This window comes from Phaethon aethereus (genome assembly GCF_964289735.1).
Source record: "Phaethon aethereus genome assembly, chromosome: Z".
Classification (NCBI taxonomy): domain Eukaryota; kingdom Metazoa; phylum Chordata; class Aves; order Phaethontiformes; family Phaethontidae; genus Phaethon; species Phaethon aethereus.
The window spans coordinates 66,570,051-66,589,558 of record NC_138577.1 but is presented as its reverse complement, the minus strand read 5'-3'; the positions used below and the strand labels follow the sequence as shown (position 1 = coordinate 66,589,558).

General features: G+C 39.4%; 1 protein-coding gene across 2 annotated transcripts in view; it reads left to right on the top strand.

The window, feature by feature from the left end:
- Positions 1-19,508, top strand: part of MCC (MCC regulator of WNT signaling pathway) — a gene marked incomplete at both ends in the record, with an annotated part of 207,246 nt that overhangs the window by 126,633 nt on the left and 61,105 nt on the right. For both annotated transcript variants that reach the window (XM_082012897.1, XM_082012898.1), the window contains one exon: positions 12,675-12,788. In XM_082012897.1, the coding sequence (XP_081869023.1) occupies positions 12,675-12,788 (114 nt within the window). The remainder of the gene's footprint in view (positions 1-12,674; positions 12,789-19,508) is intronic.

Sequence of the window (19,508 nt, the reverse complement as noted above, 5' to 3'; positions counted from 1 at the left end):
TGGACTGAGATGGGGAGCGGGGCTGGGAAGGGGGAGGAACGAGCACCTTCTTACTGCAGAGTAAGAATATCCTTGTGAAGAATTAATGACAGCTTAATTGATGTTGGTTTTCTACACCTATCTTTTTTTTTAAAAAAGCTGATTTATCTCAGCGGTGTTTTAGAACTTTGTTTATCAACATGTATTCCAAAATATTCTGGCACATTATCTAGAAGTTAGGTGCATTTCAGCTAAGTTAAATCATGAAGCATTCTGCAGTTTTCAGCAGGTTTAAAAAAAAAAGAGAGAGAAATGGCAGGTTACTTTTTAATGTTGCTCTTTTCCAGCAATAACACATTTTAGACTTGGCCCCTGATCCTTGTCACAAAGTCTTTTTTTAAAATACCTGTTCAACAAAAAGAAACTTTGAGATTTCATGCTCTCTGGGGCTGATACCTGTGGCAGCCCAGAGTGCTGCTGCTTCTGCTGCATACTCAGCATTGCAGCTGCAATAGGCAAAAACGGTGCCTGCAAGCAGAGGCAATGTTAATTGCTCCCTGCAATTAGGTGAATAGCCGCATCGGTGCGTAACAGCACGAGGGAGATGGTTAATGAGGGGCTAATTCCGTCCGCCGGGGGAGCGCAGGGCTGACGGGAGGCAGCTGCTGTACCGCCGGCGCGGGGCTGCGCAGGGGCTGCGGCGGCGGCGAGCCCGGCAGCTTCGGTGGGGAGAGGGCACCGCAGAAGAATGGCACGTAGGGAAGATAATCAACAAGCCAGAAGAGGAAGGAAGTAGAGAAGGCCTGGAAAATATCCTAGAAATATCCTAGGCCTGGATCCCTGAGAGAGGAGGAATCGTCACCAGGCAGGAGGGAAGGAAAGAGACTGGAGGAGGGGGTGCAGCCACCGGCGTGCCCTTGACCTCTCTGTGTGAATGTCAAGGCTTACGGTTAAGTCAACATGTATAGTGTAGGTGTAGCTTGGACACTAAAGCAGCACAGCTGTGTTAATGTCATGCTCAGCTGAGCTAGCTGGCTCTGTTAAAAGTGAGGGAATGCTGCTCAGGGTGGGTCCCAGATATATGTGGCAGGGATTCACCAGAATTGCATACTTCTGGTGGCATTTTTCAAAATATGAATTGAAATAAGAGTTTGGCTCATTGTTGTCAGCAACACGAGAGCCAAGTTATCCACAGCTCCCTAGGATGTGAATAATTCGGGTGGTTGTCATCTCCAGTACACAGCACGATGTTGTCACATGAAAGCTGGCTTCTTGCGCTTTCTACACCTGGTATGTGCCTTGACGTGTCTTGTGCTCCTACTTACATAACCATCGGTCGTTACCAGTGTTCACAGGCAAAACCTTTCGGCAGACGCCTGTTGTCTGTGTTTTGAACTGGTGCTTGCTTCTGTGGCGGAGGATACTCGTTAAAGCTCCAGAAGTGCTTTAGCTTAAGCTGGAGCCTACCTGCTTCGCAGAGAGGAAAGTGCTAATGCCTTTCCCACTGCTTTCTCCCGAAGACAAACTTTTTTTTCCTGCGACTGATACAGTTGGCTGAGGGTGGAGGTGGGGGGGAAACCAGCTTCGGACTTCTCAGCACAAAGAACCATGGAATATACCCCAGAGATATACTTGAGAACACAAGGATTGCTTATATACAGGCTAGATTGACCCAAATGTTCATGTAGCAGAGGCCAGTGATGCAATATATACGTAGATTTATTTTGCTGACAGCACAAAATGGTTAGCTGTGGGGGCAAGCATTGTCCCACAGGGCTGTAGTGTGTCAAGCGCCTGGTCTGTAACACCAGCGTGGTCCCCAGAAAGGCAAAAGGCAGGATCAAAAGTGAACGAGCACCTTCTGCTAAATAGATTGGGGCACGTCCGCCTCAGATGACACGGGAGAAAAAGGGGTATATGTTTTGAGAGAGCATCATAAATTCATGAGCGCTACAAAGAAGGGACAGAAGTTATCCTTGAGGGGCAGGACATGCCAGGCAATACCAGGGAAGCATTACAAACATGTATCCAGTTCTCGGGCTTTTTCTCCAACTTCTGTGATTCACCATTCTCGGAGGCAGAATGCTGGACTGTCAGCCGGTGGTCTGCGCTGATACAACACTTCTTAAGTATGCTATTTGAACCAGAAAACTCGCTTTAAGACGATAAAAATATATATATTATTTTTTTACTGATGTTTCTTCAGTTAGATTGGAACGGTTACTGTTTCATTATTGAAGTTATGTTAAAGATAATACTTTTTAATATGCCAAGATTTTAGAGCCCACAGAAACTGGTTTTGAGAACATAAATTAAAAATAAAATAATGCCGCAATGTTAATTCTTCACCGGAATGGTGAAATACCATGTTACACAAAGGGTGAAGCGGTGGAGTATGAGAGAAGTAACTTCCACTTTCATTCTACCAAATTGTGTGAGTAATATGTCACATGCTGTATAAGGATACAAAAGAGAATGCTGTATGAGTGAGGAACATGCTCGATGAAGAATTAACACAGAGTAGCTTTAGCTTTGGTATCGGCAAGCATTTGGGTCTATGTAACGTGCAGGGGTGAAAAAGAAGCCATGTGTTAAATGGATTAATGCAGTGTTGATCCTTTTCTGTCAGGACAATTAACGTGAGTAAAATATTTGCCCTACTTTAAACAGATAAGGAGGTACTGTATGGTGTTCCTCCTAAGATTAATGTTCCTATATGGGCAGCAGAGAGCACAAGATTTATTTCCTGAACCTTATGTAGATTTATGGCTGTGCCAGTTACTGCTTGAAAGCGCTTTATGAGCCGTGTTCACAACGAATCTTCTTGTGTATGTTAGTGGAAGTGGTCATAAGAAGGATGCAGACATTTTGAAGTGTTAAGTGGGATGTGCGACATGTACAATGCCTTTAAAATATAAATTTTGTCTTGTCATGACCCCGGTTTTCTTTTATACATATGCATATGTGGGCATGCATTTGTATGATATAAACATAAAAAATGTATTTTATTAAATGCTTTAGAAGTAACTTCCTGTGATGTTCTGACTTCCTCGGAGATTTAGTAATGTTTTTTGCGTTATTATTTGATGATTTAAAGTAAAGAAAATTACACTCAAGGAGAGAATGACAATCTCAGGGGATGTGCACTTTCCATGGAACCGTGCTCTGCTCATAAATATCTATCTGACTCCAGTTTATTTAATAGGATTGCATGGGTGAAATGTGGGGTAGAATTTGGGATTCAGAATCCAAGATGAGGAGTGAACCTGCCTTGGGCTTGGTAGAGACAGGCACGTAATGGTGGAAATACTATTTAAATTAATCTCAAAATGTTAGAGCAACTGCTATTTTTAATTTTTGTTTGACTGAAGCTTTCAACATTGCTAATTATAAGCATCTGTAATTTCATTAAGTGCAATTAAATTTTGAGTGTGTGTGTGTATATACCAGTGAAGATTAATTGTCCAACAGACATTCTGAAACATTTAAATCTTAACTTTCATTCTTTGATCAGAGAATTTGCCGGGAAAAGGTCATGTAAAATGAGTAGCCTTAATGAAAATACATAGTAATCTGGTTAGAAAATGGCTTTTACATTTGCAGAAATTTTTGACATTTAAAAAAATTGTTATGCACTTTTTCCTGACAAAAAGTGGGGTTTTTTACGTCAATTGAAAAAGAAAATAGTGGCATCCTCACTTGAAGAAGAACTAGAACTCATCTGTCAAGTCCCTGCATGTGAACTTACGACACAAAAGAACAAAAATGAGCTCATTGTGGGAGGAGAGGTTATGAGAAACAGATTGAATCCTGTACTAGGATTTACCAGACACCTTTTCCCATCCATGAGTTGTGTGGACAGTGTTGTGAATTGGGCTGAAATTCTACCTATTGCATTTGTGAATGACACTTAGTTTGATTAGCTTCAGGTTTGTAATTACTGGCTACTTGTAAATTGCTATCACCAGTTGACTCAAATGTTCTAGTATGGTTTTGTCATACTACAGACACTTGTTTCTCTGCAAATTTTACAGCTGTTTGGAGAAGTCTGCTAAAAAAAGTCTGAAAAAGTATGCAGCCACTTGAACAAAATGCTATGCCTGACACTACAGACAAAGATACCGTGCTGGATTATTAGTCCAGTGCACAGCAGAAGAAAATATTTCTCCTGAATGTAATAATATATCCAGGTGTCACTGAAATACTAAAAAAACTATCTACATAAATTCCTATTCAGTAAACAGATTGAAGTGTGCCAGCTGTGCAGACTTCTTTGTGCTAGTGCAATTCGTAGTAGACATTTGTCAATGTTCATATTGACCTTTTCAGTTGTGTTTGCACTGGAGGTTCCATTGCTTAAAATACAAGCTATATAGTGACTTGAAAAGAAAAATACATTTATGCAGTTGAATTTCTTTCAAAACTGGTTCACAAATGATGTATCTGTGTGCTGTCTGCTTCCTTCTAAAGGTAGCTGACATCAGGAAGGAGTTTGAGGCATCATGCAGAAATCTAGCATAAGGTTTTCTGATGGTTAGCACCAGATATGAACATGGAAATAACTTGTATCAACTGGAGGACAAGGTGGTGGAGGGCATCTTCAGTTTCTCAGTCCCCCGACTCACTGCTCTCTTTCCTGAGGGGAGAATGGTATGCTTGTCACCTCAGTGGTGGTCCTTGCAAACTGGAAAGGAACAGAGAAGAGGTTTTAGTGTCCTGAGATTTACAAGGGATAAGGACCTGTACTGAACCTCACTGTTTTTCTCCTTTCTCATTTTCTCCAGTTGTGTTGGGCAGAAGGGGAGATAGAAAAAAAATAGGTCTGTTTCCTCTTTCCATCAATTCAGTGATAAAAGCAGAGATAACTTGCCTTAAATTATATTGACAGTAATTGTAAAGAGGGTAGGAATGCTAAATAAGTTCACTGAATTGGGATCAAATCCTGCTTAGTATGGACATATCAAGCCCTCCCTAGTCATAATAGTGTATTGAAATAATTTTTTTAATTTTTACTTAAAAGAAGGACTGTGGTTGCAAACAATGTGTTGAGACTGAGTTGAAATGAAGACAGTATTTTGCCCTAAGCATGGTCTCCCCACCACCGCATTTCCATCCCCTGCATTACTGTTACTTTGCTCCCTCACTGGGAGCATAAGTGGCAACAGGTTCCTCCTTTGGTGACCAAAAGCAAGGCTGAGCCTTCATACATGGTGCAAAAGCCAGGTAAGAGCTATTGATGTGGACTTGTGGGCTCCCCTGCAATGGGACAGTTAAGGTTCTTAAGAATCCCAAAAGAGTAAACTTTGCAAAGTGTAGTTGTTTTGTGCAATCTCCAGATTCAGATGTTTGTCTCTTGGTTACGTGTATATGTAGTTTTTAGGCTTTTCTTCTCGTGTCACCTAAAATTTTCCATTCCATGAAGGTGTAAACATCCTTTGTAACAGAAGTAGAGCCATTAGTCTAGCCCTCAGGCACACTCAGGAGTACAAATTAGCACCATATTCCAGTCATCAAGTGTGAATTGTCAGATTAATTTTTTTAGGGAAGATTTTTTCCATTATTACATCCTTCCCTTTTTCTTTTATATGTTCTAAAACTGATCCTACTCACTGGAATATCACTAGATTACCTGTTCCATGACATTTTTTGAACAGACTTGTAGCGTATATTCTTTAACAAACAGTTTTTACTGTGATTAGGGTAGGATTTTTTTGTTTGTTTGTTTTAAGAAATGTTTTGAAATATTCACAAGTGCCTGCAAATGTTAATTTCCAGTTAAAAAAAAAATCTCAGCTGAAATTCTTTATAAATCATGCAAACAGATTGAACACATCTTCTGCAGATTTTTCAAATTAAAACAAAGTATGTCTTACAAACACTTGGTTTTTGTTTTTCTAGAATTTGGATGGCTCCATCCTGGCTTGTGTTGGCACATTATTTGTTAAGTATTGCACAAGCATATGAAGTAACTGTCTAATGTCTGACAATAATTGCTTCAGCAGCATAGTCACAAAATGTCCATTTTGCATGTCACTCTAAAAATTTGTAGACTTCTATTAGCACATAACAGTTGTTTAAAACATGTAATTTCAAGGCATGTTTGTAGGCACATCGAACAATTCAGTACTACTGCTTTTTAAGTCATTTTGACTTTGCCTTAGGTAATTACTTAAAGGGCTGTTGGCTGTGGTATTTCAGGGCTATGCTCTAGAGATCATACAACTGAAATTGTCTAGGGAATATCAAGCTGTCCTGTCACTGCTTCTGGGAAATGGTTGTTCTTTTAAGTTTTTCCACTCCCTCTTGTCAGTACATTCACAGAAATGGACTTTGATTACATTTATTTCATCACTTGGACCATAAAAATGCACCTTCCATGGAGCATGGCCAGGAAAAGGTCGCATGAAAGTTGTGTAGGACTGAGAAGAAAAGTGGTTGAGAGTAGCTACACATTTATATAATGATCACGTTAAGTAAGTGTATTGTTTGCAAGTAGTGTTGATCTGTGCTTCTGAGAAAAGGTAAATTTCACAATGCCTTTGAGTTTTTATGTACAGCAAATGTCTGTAACACAAGTTTCGTATGTTTAACTTCTCTTAGAAAGTTTTTTAAGCTTTGCCTAGATTTTCTTTTGTTTTGATTTTTTTTTTTTAAGATATTTCCTGGTTGTGTGAACCTGTGCTATAATGTCTTCCATATTTTTTTGTTCTGTGTAAGTTTTTCCTCTTGTACCTTTGTTACATGTCTTAAGTGTATCTGCGATGTGTTAGCCTGACAGGTTCTCGTACACCTCAGCAGATGAGTGCCAGCCTTGTCTAAGCTTTTCATGGGCTAACCCTGATACTGTTCTCTATTGCCATTAATGAAGGTTAGCAAGGCAATGCACAATCACAGCCCTAAAATTCCTGAAGTCAAAATCCAGGCAAGGTTTTATTGTTCTGTGTCTTAAAATGTGTTTTTCATTATGAACTTACATTACCAACCTTTTTATTGCCTTGACAGCAATTTTAGGTTTTAGTCCTATTTCCCCCTTTCCCTTGAAGAAGAAGGGTGTCAGAAAATACATTGTATAGGAATTTGTTGTTTTGCCCTTTCTGCAGTTTTAGCTGGGATTCTGACTGTATTTTCCATGTTATCCTCTATGCCTCCCATCTCTTATCTTACAAAGCAGCTTGGGTTTTCAAGTCCAGTGTAGTGTCCAGTGTCATTTGATAACAAAAAAACTGGAGAGGTTTTCCGAGATGAGGCAGCATTCTGAATATTTTATCGTGTGTTTTTATGTATACTGCCTGTCATTAAAATAAGTACTAGCAATACACGGAAAACATCTGTGTTGTGGGCTGTTCACACTAAACTGTGTAAAATGCAAGTGGAAAACGAAAGAGAGAAGAGGATGTTAGAGCCCAAATACTTTCTGGCCAGGTTCTTTTAGATGTTCCACGTATAGAGGGTGTCATGTTTAACATCAGATTCACTTATTTGAAGATAGTTGATGTTATACGGGATTTCTGATTTAGCAGAGTGACACACAACATACTGCAAACACAATACAAATGTTAAGGTACAGGTAGCAGAACGTAGCAATTGCAATACACAGTTCAATCATTATACCAATGTGATTCCCATTACCAGTCTCTATAATACACAATCTTGGGCGTCCCCAGTCTTGCTAGGATGGCAGCCCTGGGTTGAAGCCAGCTCAAGCCCATTGCTCCCTTTGAAATTCTTGTGCTAATTTTCTGGGGTTTATACGCTATGTTGTGCTGAGCCGCTTAGACACCTCCTCCTTGTTGGCCTGGCTAGCTCCGGGAGACATTCACACTCCTAATGAACGTCGGGAGAAACCTTTACACCACCACCTGGTCCGCTCGGCTGTTGATAGCTGTTTATCTAAAATGAAGACCACCTTCAGGTCCCCTTGATGTTGAGATCAAGTGAGCTGCTTTGCAGCAGCTGTGGTCAGTAAAACCCTGCACTATTGCCTGAGCTTCATGGCCACATCACCCTGGCCCATCTCCTCTGAGCCTTCTTCCATGGCAGGGGTTTACTGGTCAGTCACAGAGGACACACATGGAACAAATAAATTGTTCTTTTGCCATCTGGCTGCTTTGTATTGGCATTTAGTTGGTATCTCCTCACCATAATCTTGATGGTTTTATGACTCCCTTGTTATGGTCAGAGGTTACATTTCTGAACATCTATTCCCAAGCTGATGTGCAGCAGTACTGTAGCTGAGGAAAGCAGGAAACAAGAGGAAAAAAGATAAGATTAGTTCTTTAATTTCACAGGGAAGGATGTGGTTAGGTCCTTTTTGTGATTTCTTTGCAGAAGATAACAAACATATGCAGTGAGTACAAGTAGTTTTAACAGTACGGATTAATTAGCCTGGTTCCAGGCTGAGGGAAAGAATAATATGGATCAAACTTAGTGATGAGGGTCACAGTTCACAATGGCAGGGAAAAATGCTGAGTATGAGAGTAATTGTACTGCTTTGCAGTACTTTAACCTTAGCCTGTCATTTTTTCGGCACCCTCCTTCATTGCCCTTTGCATCTTTCTCTTGTTTTCTTCATGGCCTCAGAACGCTTCCACCAATACGTACTAGAGACGTGTCAGTAGTCCCCTGCTTCCTTGGCGTTCAGTTCCTATTACTATCCCCTCCGCTTTTGTACTCTTTTCCCCACAAAATTCTCAAGAAACCTGACTGCCAGCAAATACTGTTTTTAATCGTACCCACGTAGAGTATTTCACAAAGCCCAGCATCAAAAGCAGCGTTTAAAGCAGTGTGCAAAATATACATCATTAAATTGTGTCTACAGTATTGTATGAGATGTTTGTAGAAGCAGGTGCAACGGAGAAGTTGCAGTCATAAAGGAGGCTGGCAGAGAGGTCGGGAGGTTGCGTTTCCTGAGCTCATGCTTTTTTTTTTTTAATTATTGTATCTTTCAAAACTTAGCTGTACAGTGGTTTGCGTTTTAAAGATAGCATGCTATGCGTCGTTTGTTAATATTTATTATCATGTTAATAATAATAATTGTTAATATGTATTTCATATATAAAACCCTGGCAGAATAGTATCAGGTATAAAATGTGGTGTATATATATATTTCAGTAAACAACTTGCTGTTGTCCTTGCAGAAAATGTCATAGAAATTGTAGCTTCTAAGTTAAGATAGGTGATGCATTTTTTTATTAATACCATGCATCTAATTCCTTTTCTGAAAGAAATCTTGTTTGCTTGGATGATGGTAGAGAAGCAAGTCGGTTGGCTTGTCTGATCCCTTTTCAGTTGTTGCTCTCGCATGTGTTTACCTTGTCCTGTTGGACAGTTTGCGTGCATCAGCATCATATCATGGGTTTTTTCCTGGTGGAATTCAACAGTAGCTGTACTGGATCAGTACACTGATTATGAATAATACAGGCTTTGTCGATAAAGTGTTTTCTCTGTATGAAGTCGTTCTCTGTGGGAGCTGGTGCTTTAAGGTTCAGACCAATATGTTGTACAAACAGCAATCTTTGTGGTGTCTGTGTTAATCTTTACAAAATACTGAGGTTTTGATCTGTTTTATAATCTTGTGTGATTAAGAGGCAGCCCAACCTGAACTATACATGCCTGTTATGAATGTTAGCGGTAGTAACTCTGCCTTGTCTATCACTGTTTTCTGAGGGGAGAAAAAAAGCAGTATGCCATATGGCTACCTCCCTTCTCCTCTCTCTTCCTCAGTTGCCATACCCCGTAGCGATGCAGTGCTGCAGTTACAGCCATGACTGACCTGCTGCGTCCCGGTCGAGATTTTTAAATGGAGTCTTTCTAGCTGTAATAGTTTGGATTATTAAACTTAATTCTAACTGTGAGCTTTCTTTTTTTTACCAGAATGACTTTTTTGTTGGCTGTACCTCTCTGGTCAGCTATTTCCTTGTTTGTGTTACAGCAACATCCAAAGATCCGTGTTCCAGTTCCCACCCTGCTGTGTGCTGTGCAAACACACTGGGTCTGTGGGAACGCTCATACCTCAAGGGAAGATGCAGCAATACTCTGTAAGACCTTTCTTAAGGAATTGGGGAGGAGAGTTTGGCTCTGCCAGGAACACACAGCTACACTAGCTGTGCTAACCTTATTACGTCTTGCAGTAGCAGCTGGAGGCACCACTCGCATTTGACTTACTGCGGAGTGCAGCGGGTGCATACATGAAACCGAAGAGTATCCCCACAGCAGCCCTCCCCTGTGTAAGATAAACTCCTGTTGTCTAGTCTGCCCTTTCAGTAACTTGCCTTTTTTTTTTTTTTTTAATTGTTTTATTAGTACTTGGAAACGGGACTGGTCTAATTATGAAAGGAAAGAATAATTTTGGGTAGTAAAAGATGCAACAAACTTTCCTTGTACTTAGTAAAGAAAGTGGTTACTTGGAGAAAGAGGGACCCTAATAATGAGCGGGGAGGCTGATGTAACTCACGTATTGGATACCCTTGCTTGGCAGGAGCTGCCAGGCCAGGCAGCAGCGTTGCTGTAAAACTAGACACCATTCATGCTGTTTCTTACCCAGTTTGAGGTGTGCTGTAGGATGTGAAGAAGAGCTGAGCTGACTGCAGTGTGGGAAGAGGACAAAGACAAATCCATAGGAAGTCCGCCTCATTAGTTCTACTGTTTAGAGAATAAGTTGTTTTTCACTGAGATTTTTAAATTAACAGTGTCCTTTTATATTACAGTGCTATGTGTATGGACATTATTGGTCTGGTATTTAATTAAAACCACAGCTGGTGATCGTATAATTATAGTGTATGAAAGGCAATGATACTTACTTGACTATGTAGCATTGTTTTATTCAATTTAGAGAATTGTTGCCATTTTTTCATGTATTATTTGAAAGCTGTAGTGAAGGGTGCAAGATCTGTTGAGCAAACTGGTGAGCTTCATTGCAACGCTTCCCCTCTGTTAAGCAAATAAGGTGAAACAGTGGCTTATAAATTCACCAGCTTTCCTGAAAATTTGAAGTCAGTTATGAACAGATTGGTACAATTAGGCTGGTTCTTGTTTCTCCACACTGTAAAACCAGTGCATAGTTTCCTGTGGTAGGAAGGAAGGCCTTCTGCTGAAGGCCAAGAATACTCAGGGTGTTTCTGGGTTTATTAAGAGATTTCTGCAAACATACTTGAAAGAAGCTATGTAGCATATGCCCGTAGCAGGCCTGAATTACTGTTTTTCATTTGAAAAATGAGGATGCCTCGAGAATCTTAAACATACTGCAAAGTAAAATTGTGTATGTGTGTATTGTACTGAAATGAATAACTGTACGTGTGTAAGACATTTTTGTAGCTGACGTAATAGAAATGCTTTTGACTGAACTCACAGATGAGGATGTCCAGAGCTTCTAGCATAACTACTTACCCTGCACTTAAAACTGCAGACTTCGTATATAAAAAAACCTATAAAACCTATAAAATTATGTTGTCTGTCTTGAAGCCAGAGGTGGGAATAGTCTATGTGAAGGACCTGTTGCCAAATGGTCTAGTCTCTCTGCCGTCACAGCAGTATGCAAAAACACCTATGGTTTTGCCGGCTTCCAGTATTGTAGAGGTAAAATTGATACCACAGTTGGTATCACTGACTCATTGGCAGATTGACTGGAAATGGAACAGGAAAAATAACTTAAAATTGACCCTCCCAATAAAATGTCGGAGAGAAGGACTGAAACTGGCTGGAGGACGAGGAGCGGGGCTTGTGTTTCAGGCTGAATCTTGGCAGCAGAGCAGTGTTTGCTGTACTACTTGGTCCGGTGTGAAAGGTCACTTTTGTTTTCTCACCCAGTAAAACTTGGAGTTGTTTCGCTACTACTAGAAAGAAAGACTTCAGTATGAGTGGCTAGTTTTCCTCACAGACTTCGGTTGTAGTTGTCAATACTGAGTGTTGAATTCTAGATGATGCCTTTCGTGCAACAATGAATGGGGTATGTCCTCTTCCTGAGGACAGGATGAGAGTGTGGACTCATTACAAGTATGGGATTCTTTTAAGAATTGTTCTTGATTTCTAAGTTACGTAACTAACACAGTGTGGACGATATTAGTTACCCTAGGCTGTTACGTATTTGCACATGTTATCCATCAAATGTAGCACGTATCTTTCATCAAAAGGATCTACTGCAGAAAGAAAAACAGTTCAGGTTCTTCATATGTGGCTTCAGTAGATTAGAATCAGTGAAACTCACTGACGTGGGACTGAGAGAACAACAACTGCAGAGCAGTAGCTCAAAGTGGAGTAAGCTTTAGTTGCAAAATAAAACTGAATGCTATGCATGGAGTTACTCCCTTCACCAAACTGAAGGCATCAAAACGTATACATCTTCTTTTATAATACGAATTTGAGTCAACATTTAATATAAGGTTTTATAACGGAAGACTCAAGCTACTTCTTACTAAACTAGTGTTGGAACTAATCTACACATTTCCAGATGAATTCTACTTCATATATTTATTCTTACAATGTGTTTTCTGATGAAGAAATGTGTGTGCTGCCTGGAGAGGAGAATTCCATGTAAAAGTAGTAGCATGTGGACTTCTTTTAGACTTCTGTTAGACTAAAGTTGCCATTAACTACTGCAGAAATCCACAAATATTGTAACTGCTGTATAATAATACATCTCTCAAATGCTGCTGCCACATGGCTTGTGGTTAATCTGTTTCTTTCGCTTTGTCTTCTAGCTTCATTTAGCAGCCCTGGCTTCATTAAAGGGAGACATAGTGGAGCTTAATAAACGTCTACAACAAACAGAAAGGGAACGTGACCTGCTGGAGAAGAAATTGGCAAAAGCACAGGTGAGCAATAGTTCAAGACTCTGAAGATGCTCTTTGGTTTTGTGTGGTCCTTGTTCTTCAGAGAGGAATATGGCATGTGGGGAGAGGATAAAATATCTGAACAATGTCACAGTGAAAAGAATTTTAAGACTGCAAGAAACATAGTTGCCGTGGTTTTTAAGTTTTGTGTGCTGATGACATTCTTCTAAAAAATACCAAGAAAGAATTAGATGAGTTTTCTTTTGAAGCCCATATAAACACCGACTGCTTTGAAATAAGGATATAAAAATTGCAGTGTACTCTCAGTGGATTAGGTAGCTGATTGCAGAGCCTTCCACTCCTGGGTCGGATTCAAACACAGCACAAATTAACATTGATCAAAAGCTATTGCCAATTGGCAGTGCTTTGGTGGTATGTGAGACATTATTTGTGATCTCAGGCTAGCTTCTAGTAAGGCAGTTTATATGTATCTGTTGTGGAAAGCCAAGGGATTAAATAAGAATAAGGTCTGAACTCTAATGCTTTGACAGCTCTTAAAAAAAATTAAATCTTTTCAGATCAAGATAAATGTAGAGAGGCAAATAAAAACAGGGAAACCTGAACTATTGTTCTTAATATTTCCCTCTTCTATAAATGAAACCTTTGGCTTTGGATACTGGCATTCTAGCAAATACCTTTAATAAGTACTTTACATTTTAAAACTAACTCGAAATATATACTCATTTATACTTGTATAGAGGAAGTCAAAGCATTTTATCCTGTACAGTATAGCATCTTATTTATTGCCCAGAGAGGTTGTGGAATCTCCAGCACTGGAAGCACTCAAGCCACCTGGACCTGGTCTTGGGCAGCCTGCTCTAGGTCACCCTCCTTGAGTTGGGTAAGGGGTTGGATGAATGACCTCCAGAGGTCCCTGTCAACCTCAGCCATTTTGTGGTTTTGTGAATTTAGAGTCTTCAGTATTCAGTGCATTTTGGTAGGGCCTTGTATCCATGTGTTACTTAAACTCAGGCCAAATGTAGAAATGTTTAAGCAGTCTAGATTTTAAGGCTCTTACTTCAGTCCTCCAACCAAATTTTGGCACTTGTCTACATTCCCTGCTGTTTTTTCAGCTACCTTTAAGGTTTTGGGGCTTGTAAGTGATACTCCTGTTGCAGACCATCGGTGCAACATCCAGAAATAAAAAACACTTCTCTGCTTTTATTCCCCTGGATATGTGAGCCAGAGCCATGCTGGGAGTTAACACTGTTCATCAGCTGTAATCCTGAGAACCTTTTCCAATTTCTACTGCACTCTGAGATAGAGTTCTCTTTCTGACATACAGTTTGATATGACACTGTTTGACAATCATTAAACAGTCAGATGGATCCACTGTATCCAAACAATCCACATCATTCTGCATGACTATACTGACTTTGTTGTTATTTATAACTGCAGGGTCTTGTACTAACCACAGGGGTTTTTTTTAGTGTTTTAGTTTTATTTCCAGATCTTTGTTTAAAAATACATATGTCATCTCTCAGCCAATGAAGAGTGCCTTGTAGTGCTCCCATACAGTAACATATCCCTGTTGATGGTGACTGGGATTAAGGATTAGTCTGTAATTCCAATTAACACGGGCTCTTAGCAGGAGATTGGTGTTTTCTTTGATGGATTCCCAATTATGCATAGGTATGTAGTGCTCGATTTGTAATGCTGACAGTTTTAACATGGTCCTTGTCTGTGTGCTTGTGAACGCAAGTGTAGTAACGACTGCTACTGGAACTGTGAATAACACAAAATCAGCATATCTGAAAGTTAGTGTGCTAGCTAGTTTTCTTATTTAAAAAATTACTTTTTAGTGAACAATTTCTATGAAGTTTTAATGCTTCAGCTCGTTTCAGTTTTTTTTTTTAATAAAGCCCTCAAGTGGATAGAAATTGTTGGGGGTGTGTATTAAATAAAATACAGTCTTTCTTAAGGAATAAGCCATTAAACAAGCACAACTGATATATTCAATGTGTTGGCTATGTTTAAGTACTGAGACAGACTCTGGTGAAACCACTTTACCTTTTTTTTTTTCCTCTAACTGCATCACTTCCAAGTAGATGCTCCACTTAACATAATTTTTTGAACTTTTCCTCCCACTCCACAGAGATTCATCCAAATTCGTACCATATATCATGTTTTCCTCTGCAACCTTTGTCTAGTGCATTCCTTCCTCACTAATGCGAATCAGAGGTTCAGAAGGCATAAATTAAATAAGAGGTGTTTGAGGTTCTGTATAACCATATTCAGATGCTAGTGGGTCAGTATTAAATCTCTGTTCTGCATCTGAACTATACTTACAAAGGCAGTGCATGTTTCATTTCAGCTGGTGTGCTAAATGCTCTCTGGAACAAATAGCTCTTAAAACATATTTTTGGTAATACCTTTCCCATCATTTCATGAGGCATGTGAGACACTTTGGAAGAAAGGATTAGTGATTTGCAGAGAGGAGGTGATTTGGGAACCACAATTCAAGTAATAGATGACAAATGGTAAAGAAAGATGGTTGGATAGCCTGTGCTTAAAATTTTGTGAAAGGATGTAATTGATTTCTGATTGTTGTATTGTGCTCATTTCCAAAATGGAGTCTGTAGAGACCTACTTGTAGCACTTGCCTACACCCTTCATTATTTCAGTAAGACAGCAGATCTCCTTGTCTCTGCTGATATCAGTGTACAATTTGGCGATGGAGTGATCTCTTGAATTAAATTTGCTGTAAAGTAATGGTCAACCACAACTAATGTCTTCTTCCAAAAATATTTCTGTGGTTATGAGAAGAAGAATAGTGCTTTCTTCTAGCTCTGTCTGGCACAGTATCCTGGCTTCAATAATGATAAATAGTGGATGTCTGAAGGGAGAGCATAAGAAACGCATGTAGAGAGTTCTCTTCCTTCATTCTCCCCCACCTTTCTGCCAACATACGTGAGCAGGAGACTGCATCACATTTAATAGTCCTCTATGGTCCTATCCTCCACAGGTTTATCTAATCTTCTTTCTAGTACATCTACATTCTTGGCATTTCCTGCATCCTGTGACATTGAGTTCTGCAGTTTTGTGGTAGAACATGAGATTTAGTAACATGCTGAACATTTTAGCAAATACAACAAGAATAGATAGTTCACTTACTACGTCTTTCTTATCATTTCATCTCCTTTCACAAGGTAGTCCTGCTCTCTCATTCTTTGTGCTTAGTCCTTGTAATTTTGGAATTTTACAATAGCTCTAGACACAGGGTAAGAAAGGCTGTGCAGCGTCACTCCGGATCCTGTATCACAGAGCTGTAGAAGTCCCATTACTGCAGTAATAATTCTTTACCAACCTCTCGATTATTCCAGATTTAGGGAGGGACAGCAGAATTTCAGTATAAGAAAAAAACCAACACTCTGTAAGCATATTAGAACATGCGAACTTCACAGGAAGGCTTCAGTTTCTGATTTAACAAATTAGCTTGAAATTGAAATGCATGCTGTTCAGATGAATGTTGAAATTACTTGTTTGATTTTGTGATGTCCTTATCTCACATGGATTAGTACTGTGTAGTTGTGTTCTGCTTCCACATCAAGTATACACAGAATATACCCACAAACAATTAATTCTGACCGTGCATGTTTTCGTGATTGAGGATTTGGCACGACGGACTTGTGTTTATACTTAAAATTAAATTAATGGATTGCCACTTTAAAATCTGCCACTCCTCTTAAATTAAAATACTGTGTTAGTTGAACGAAGATTCTTAGCTCCTGTGAGCCTGTTAGGCAGGTTTATCACTGTGGCTCGTTCAGGTGATGACTTGTGTTCTTTGTGAACAGTGCCATAGCCAGTGTTAGTCTCTGCAGGGTCTGGGGCATTGGGGGATCTGGGGATCTCTTACCAAGCACGGCTGCTAGTGCTGCTTTTTTTTTTTTGTCCTCTGACTGAACACTGCAAATTTAACATAAAGGTTTGCACTGGTAGCGTTTCTTGCACTAGGAATTTGTGTACATTAGCAGGCAATAGAATCATGTGTTGAGACAATATCCTTGGGTTCAAGTATTTTCTCATACTAACCTTCTCCCTCCTATGCTTCTTGCTCTTGTGGTTGTTTCCCAGCATCAAGAGGTCAGACAAAGGTGTTTCCAGGCATTGTTAATTTATACTGTAATTGAAATAACCTTTTTAGTCTGTACTAAAAAACAGCCAAGGGTCACTTACACTGAGAACCGTGCTGGAAAATTCTCTCCTGACCTCAGCAGTTGCTCATCTTTTGCAGCATCTCCGTGGGTTGTCCCTGTGTTTGCTTTCTCAGAGAATTAGCGCTCGTAATGGTTTTCATCAGAGCTTAAGTACAAGGCTGGAAGCAGGATGAGGAAGAGGGCTTAAGTTTTTTGTGGTAAAAAGTTTGTGTGACTGACACACAAATAAATTGCAAGAACTGAACGTGTACACCTGGTGGCAGGTCATTGTTCTGAGACTTAAAGGACACAGAAACTGAAGAGGATGATGAACAGGTTCAGTAGCCCAGAAAAAAACCTTTAGCAATGGGTACCAAAACTTGCATTTGTTTCTTTTCCCTTTTAAGCTTTGAGATGAATGTGCCATAATGAGGAGCAATTCTGTACAACCAGAAGGATTTTCCATTGCTGTATTTGGGGATTTATACTGAACTATGTTTCCACTGTTTGGATGCTTTTGCCTTTTTTGGTTGAGACTTGTCATGGAGAAGCAGAACTTACGAGATGTGACTCTGTACCCACCTCCAAGGCACAACAATCATGTCCCGTCTTTCTGCCTTTTCCTGTTACTTTTGCCCAAGATAATCCAAGAGCCCTTTTAAAAAAATCAAATGTGAAACTGTTTTCTTGTATTGCCAGGCTACTGGTTGTTCACAAAGTATGTCTGTCACTAAATGATGGTTATCCTGAAAAATGGTGACAGAAATGGCTGAAGAAAACAGAAAGCAAGTCTGGTAATGTGGCTGAGGCCCATTAGCAAGAGTCTATATATCTTCAGTCAAGATAAACAAATTCTGCTTTTCAGGGCATAGCTTAGAAAGACAAAAATTGTTGTGATAGGGTTTTTATTTATTGTCTGAAGATAATTATTACACACTCCATCTGAAACATCCTTTTGGTCTAAAAGAAAGAAAACAGCACACATAATTGATTGATCTAGATAATGCTTAGGTAGCATTTGTGGGTATCAACGTGTGTCAGAGGAAACTCATGTTTAGAAAGGCAGGATAAGCAACTCTTTATTGCACTTAAATCTGTTCCAAAGCTTTTGTTAAACATTTTCTCTGTGTTATTTCTGCACTTTGAATGCAATGGTAGTTCTTCAGCCAGATATGATGTGAAGATACGGAAACATGAGAAATAAGTTGTAGAACAATCCTACAATAAAGAATCATTATAATATACATGTGTAACCATGTCAGTTACCAACATGAAGTCATAAAAGCCAGATGAACATTATCAGTCTTCTAAAATGTGACCCTTTGCTCCCCTCTTCAGTGTGAAGATACGATCTGTTTATCTTAGTGTAGTTGAAAGTGCTGTTGACCCCAGCTGGAGTAAGAAACTATTTTGTTGTAGTCTCTGGAAGAGTGCTCTAATGTCTGGGCTACCTTTCAATGTGCATATGTAAATTTTCATTTTCAAGCAGCCTTTTATGTAGATAATGTTCTCAAGCTGTGAATGTGAGAGGCCAAAAAATACGAGGGCAAATTATGAAAATTCTGGCACACCTGCTAGTTTGGGTATAATTTTCGTATTTATGATTCAAAGAGTAGGGGGAGTTACCTCTGTATAGAGGTTTAAAAAACTAAGTTTTGATGCAGCAATGTTGGAGGACCTCATACATTACTATAAATTGTAGCCTTTAGAAATGCTACTAGGATCTTACATTGCAGGTCTTCAGTTAATAAGTGTGAGTTTTATACTGTTGGTTGGCATTTGAATTTTCTTTTATTGACAGCATTGTACATACCATTCTGTGGTTGCAAGGACACTTGACTGTTTCCTGCAGGGGGTCAGAAGAAAAAAGCCTTGCTCTTTCCAGTCACTACCAAGCATAACTTCAATCAGCATGCACTGTTGGATTGTAATTGCAGTAGATTGTAATTGTGTGCTGTAACTGAAGTAGAGTGTTTGCTGGCATGAAGAGTAAGCCAGAGAGGCTGGATTTAAAATCATGTTGGAAAGAAAAAGGAGGGTTTCATGATATGTATAAAAAACCAAGCAGCCATGTAGCTGTATTAATTGTTCAAATAATAAGCATTTTATTGTAGAGGATTAAAATAATAAAAAATGTGCTATGTTATCTTTAAAGGCTAATAAAAACAAACACCCACACTAGAGAAGAAGTCATAACTTCAAAGTGTCATTACTTTTCTTTATAATAATGTGGTTTCTGCCTTAGGACTTGTTCTAATTCAGACCACGTTGGGAAGATCCTTCAAGATTCATGATGCATCACAAATCTCATGGATTCAAAGATGAGATATTTATAGCTATTTTGAGTTGCAAATGGTGGGTTTTGTTCAAGCAGGAAGGGCAACTGATGCCCTTTAGAAAATAATAATAATAAAATTACACCGTTTAGTCCTTCAGTTCCTAAAATCTTGTAATTGCATCCCTTTGTTTACCTGTCAATATTTTGCATCTGTCCTTTTCTCTTGCTAAGGCAGTGTTGGTTTGATGAGTAAGAAAATCGTTAATGGTGTGCACTTTTGCCTTG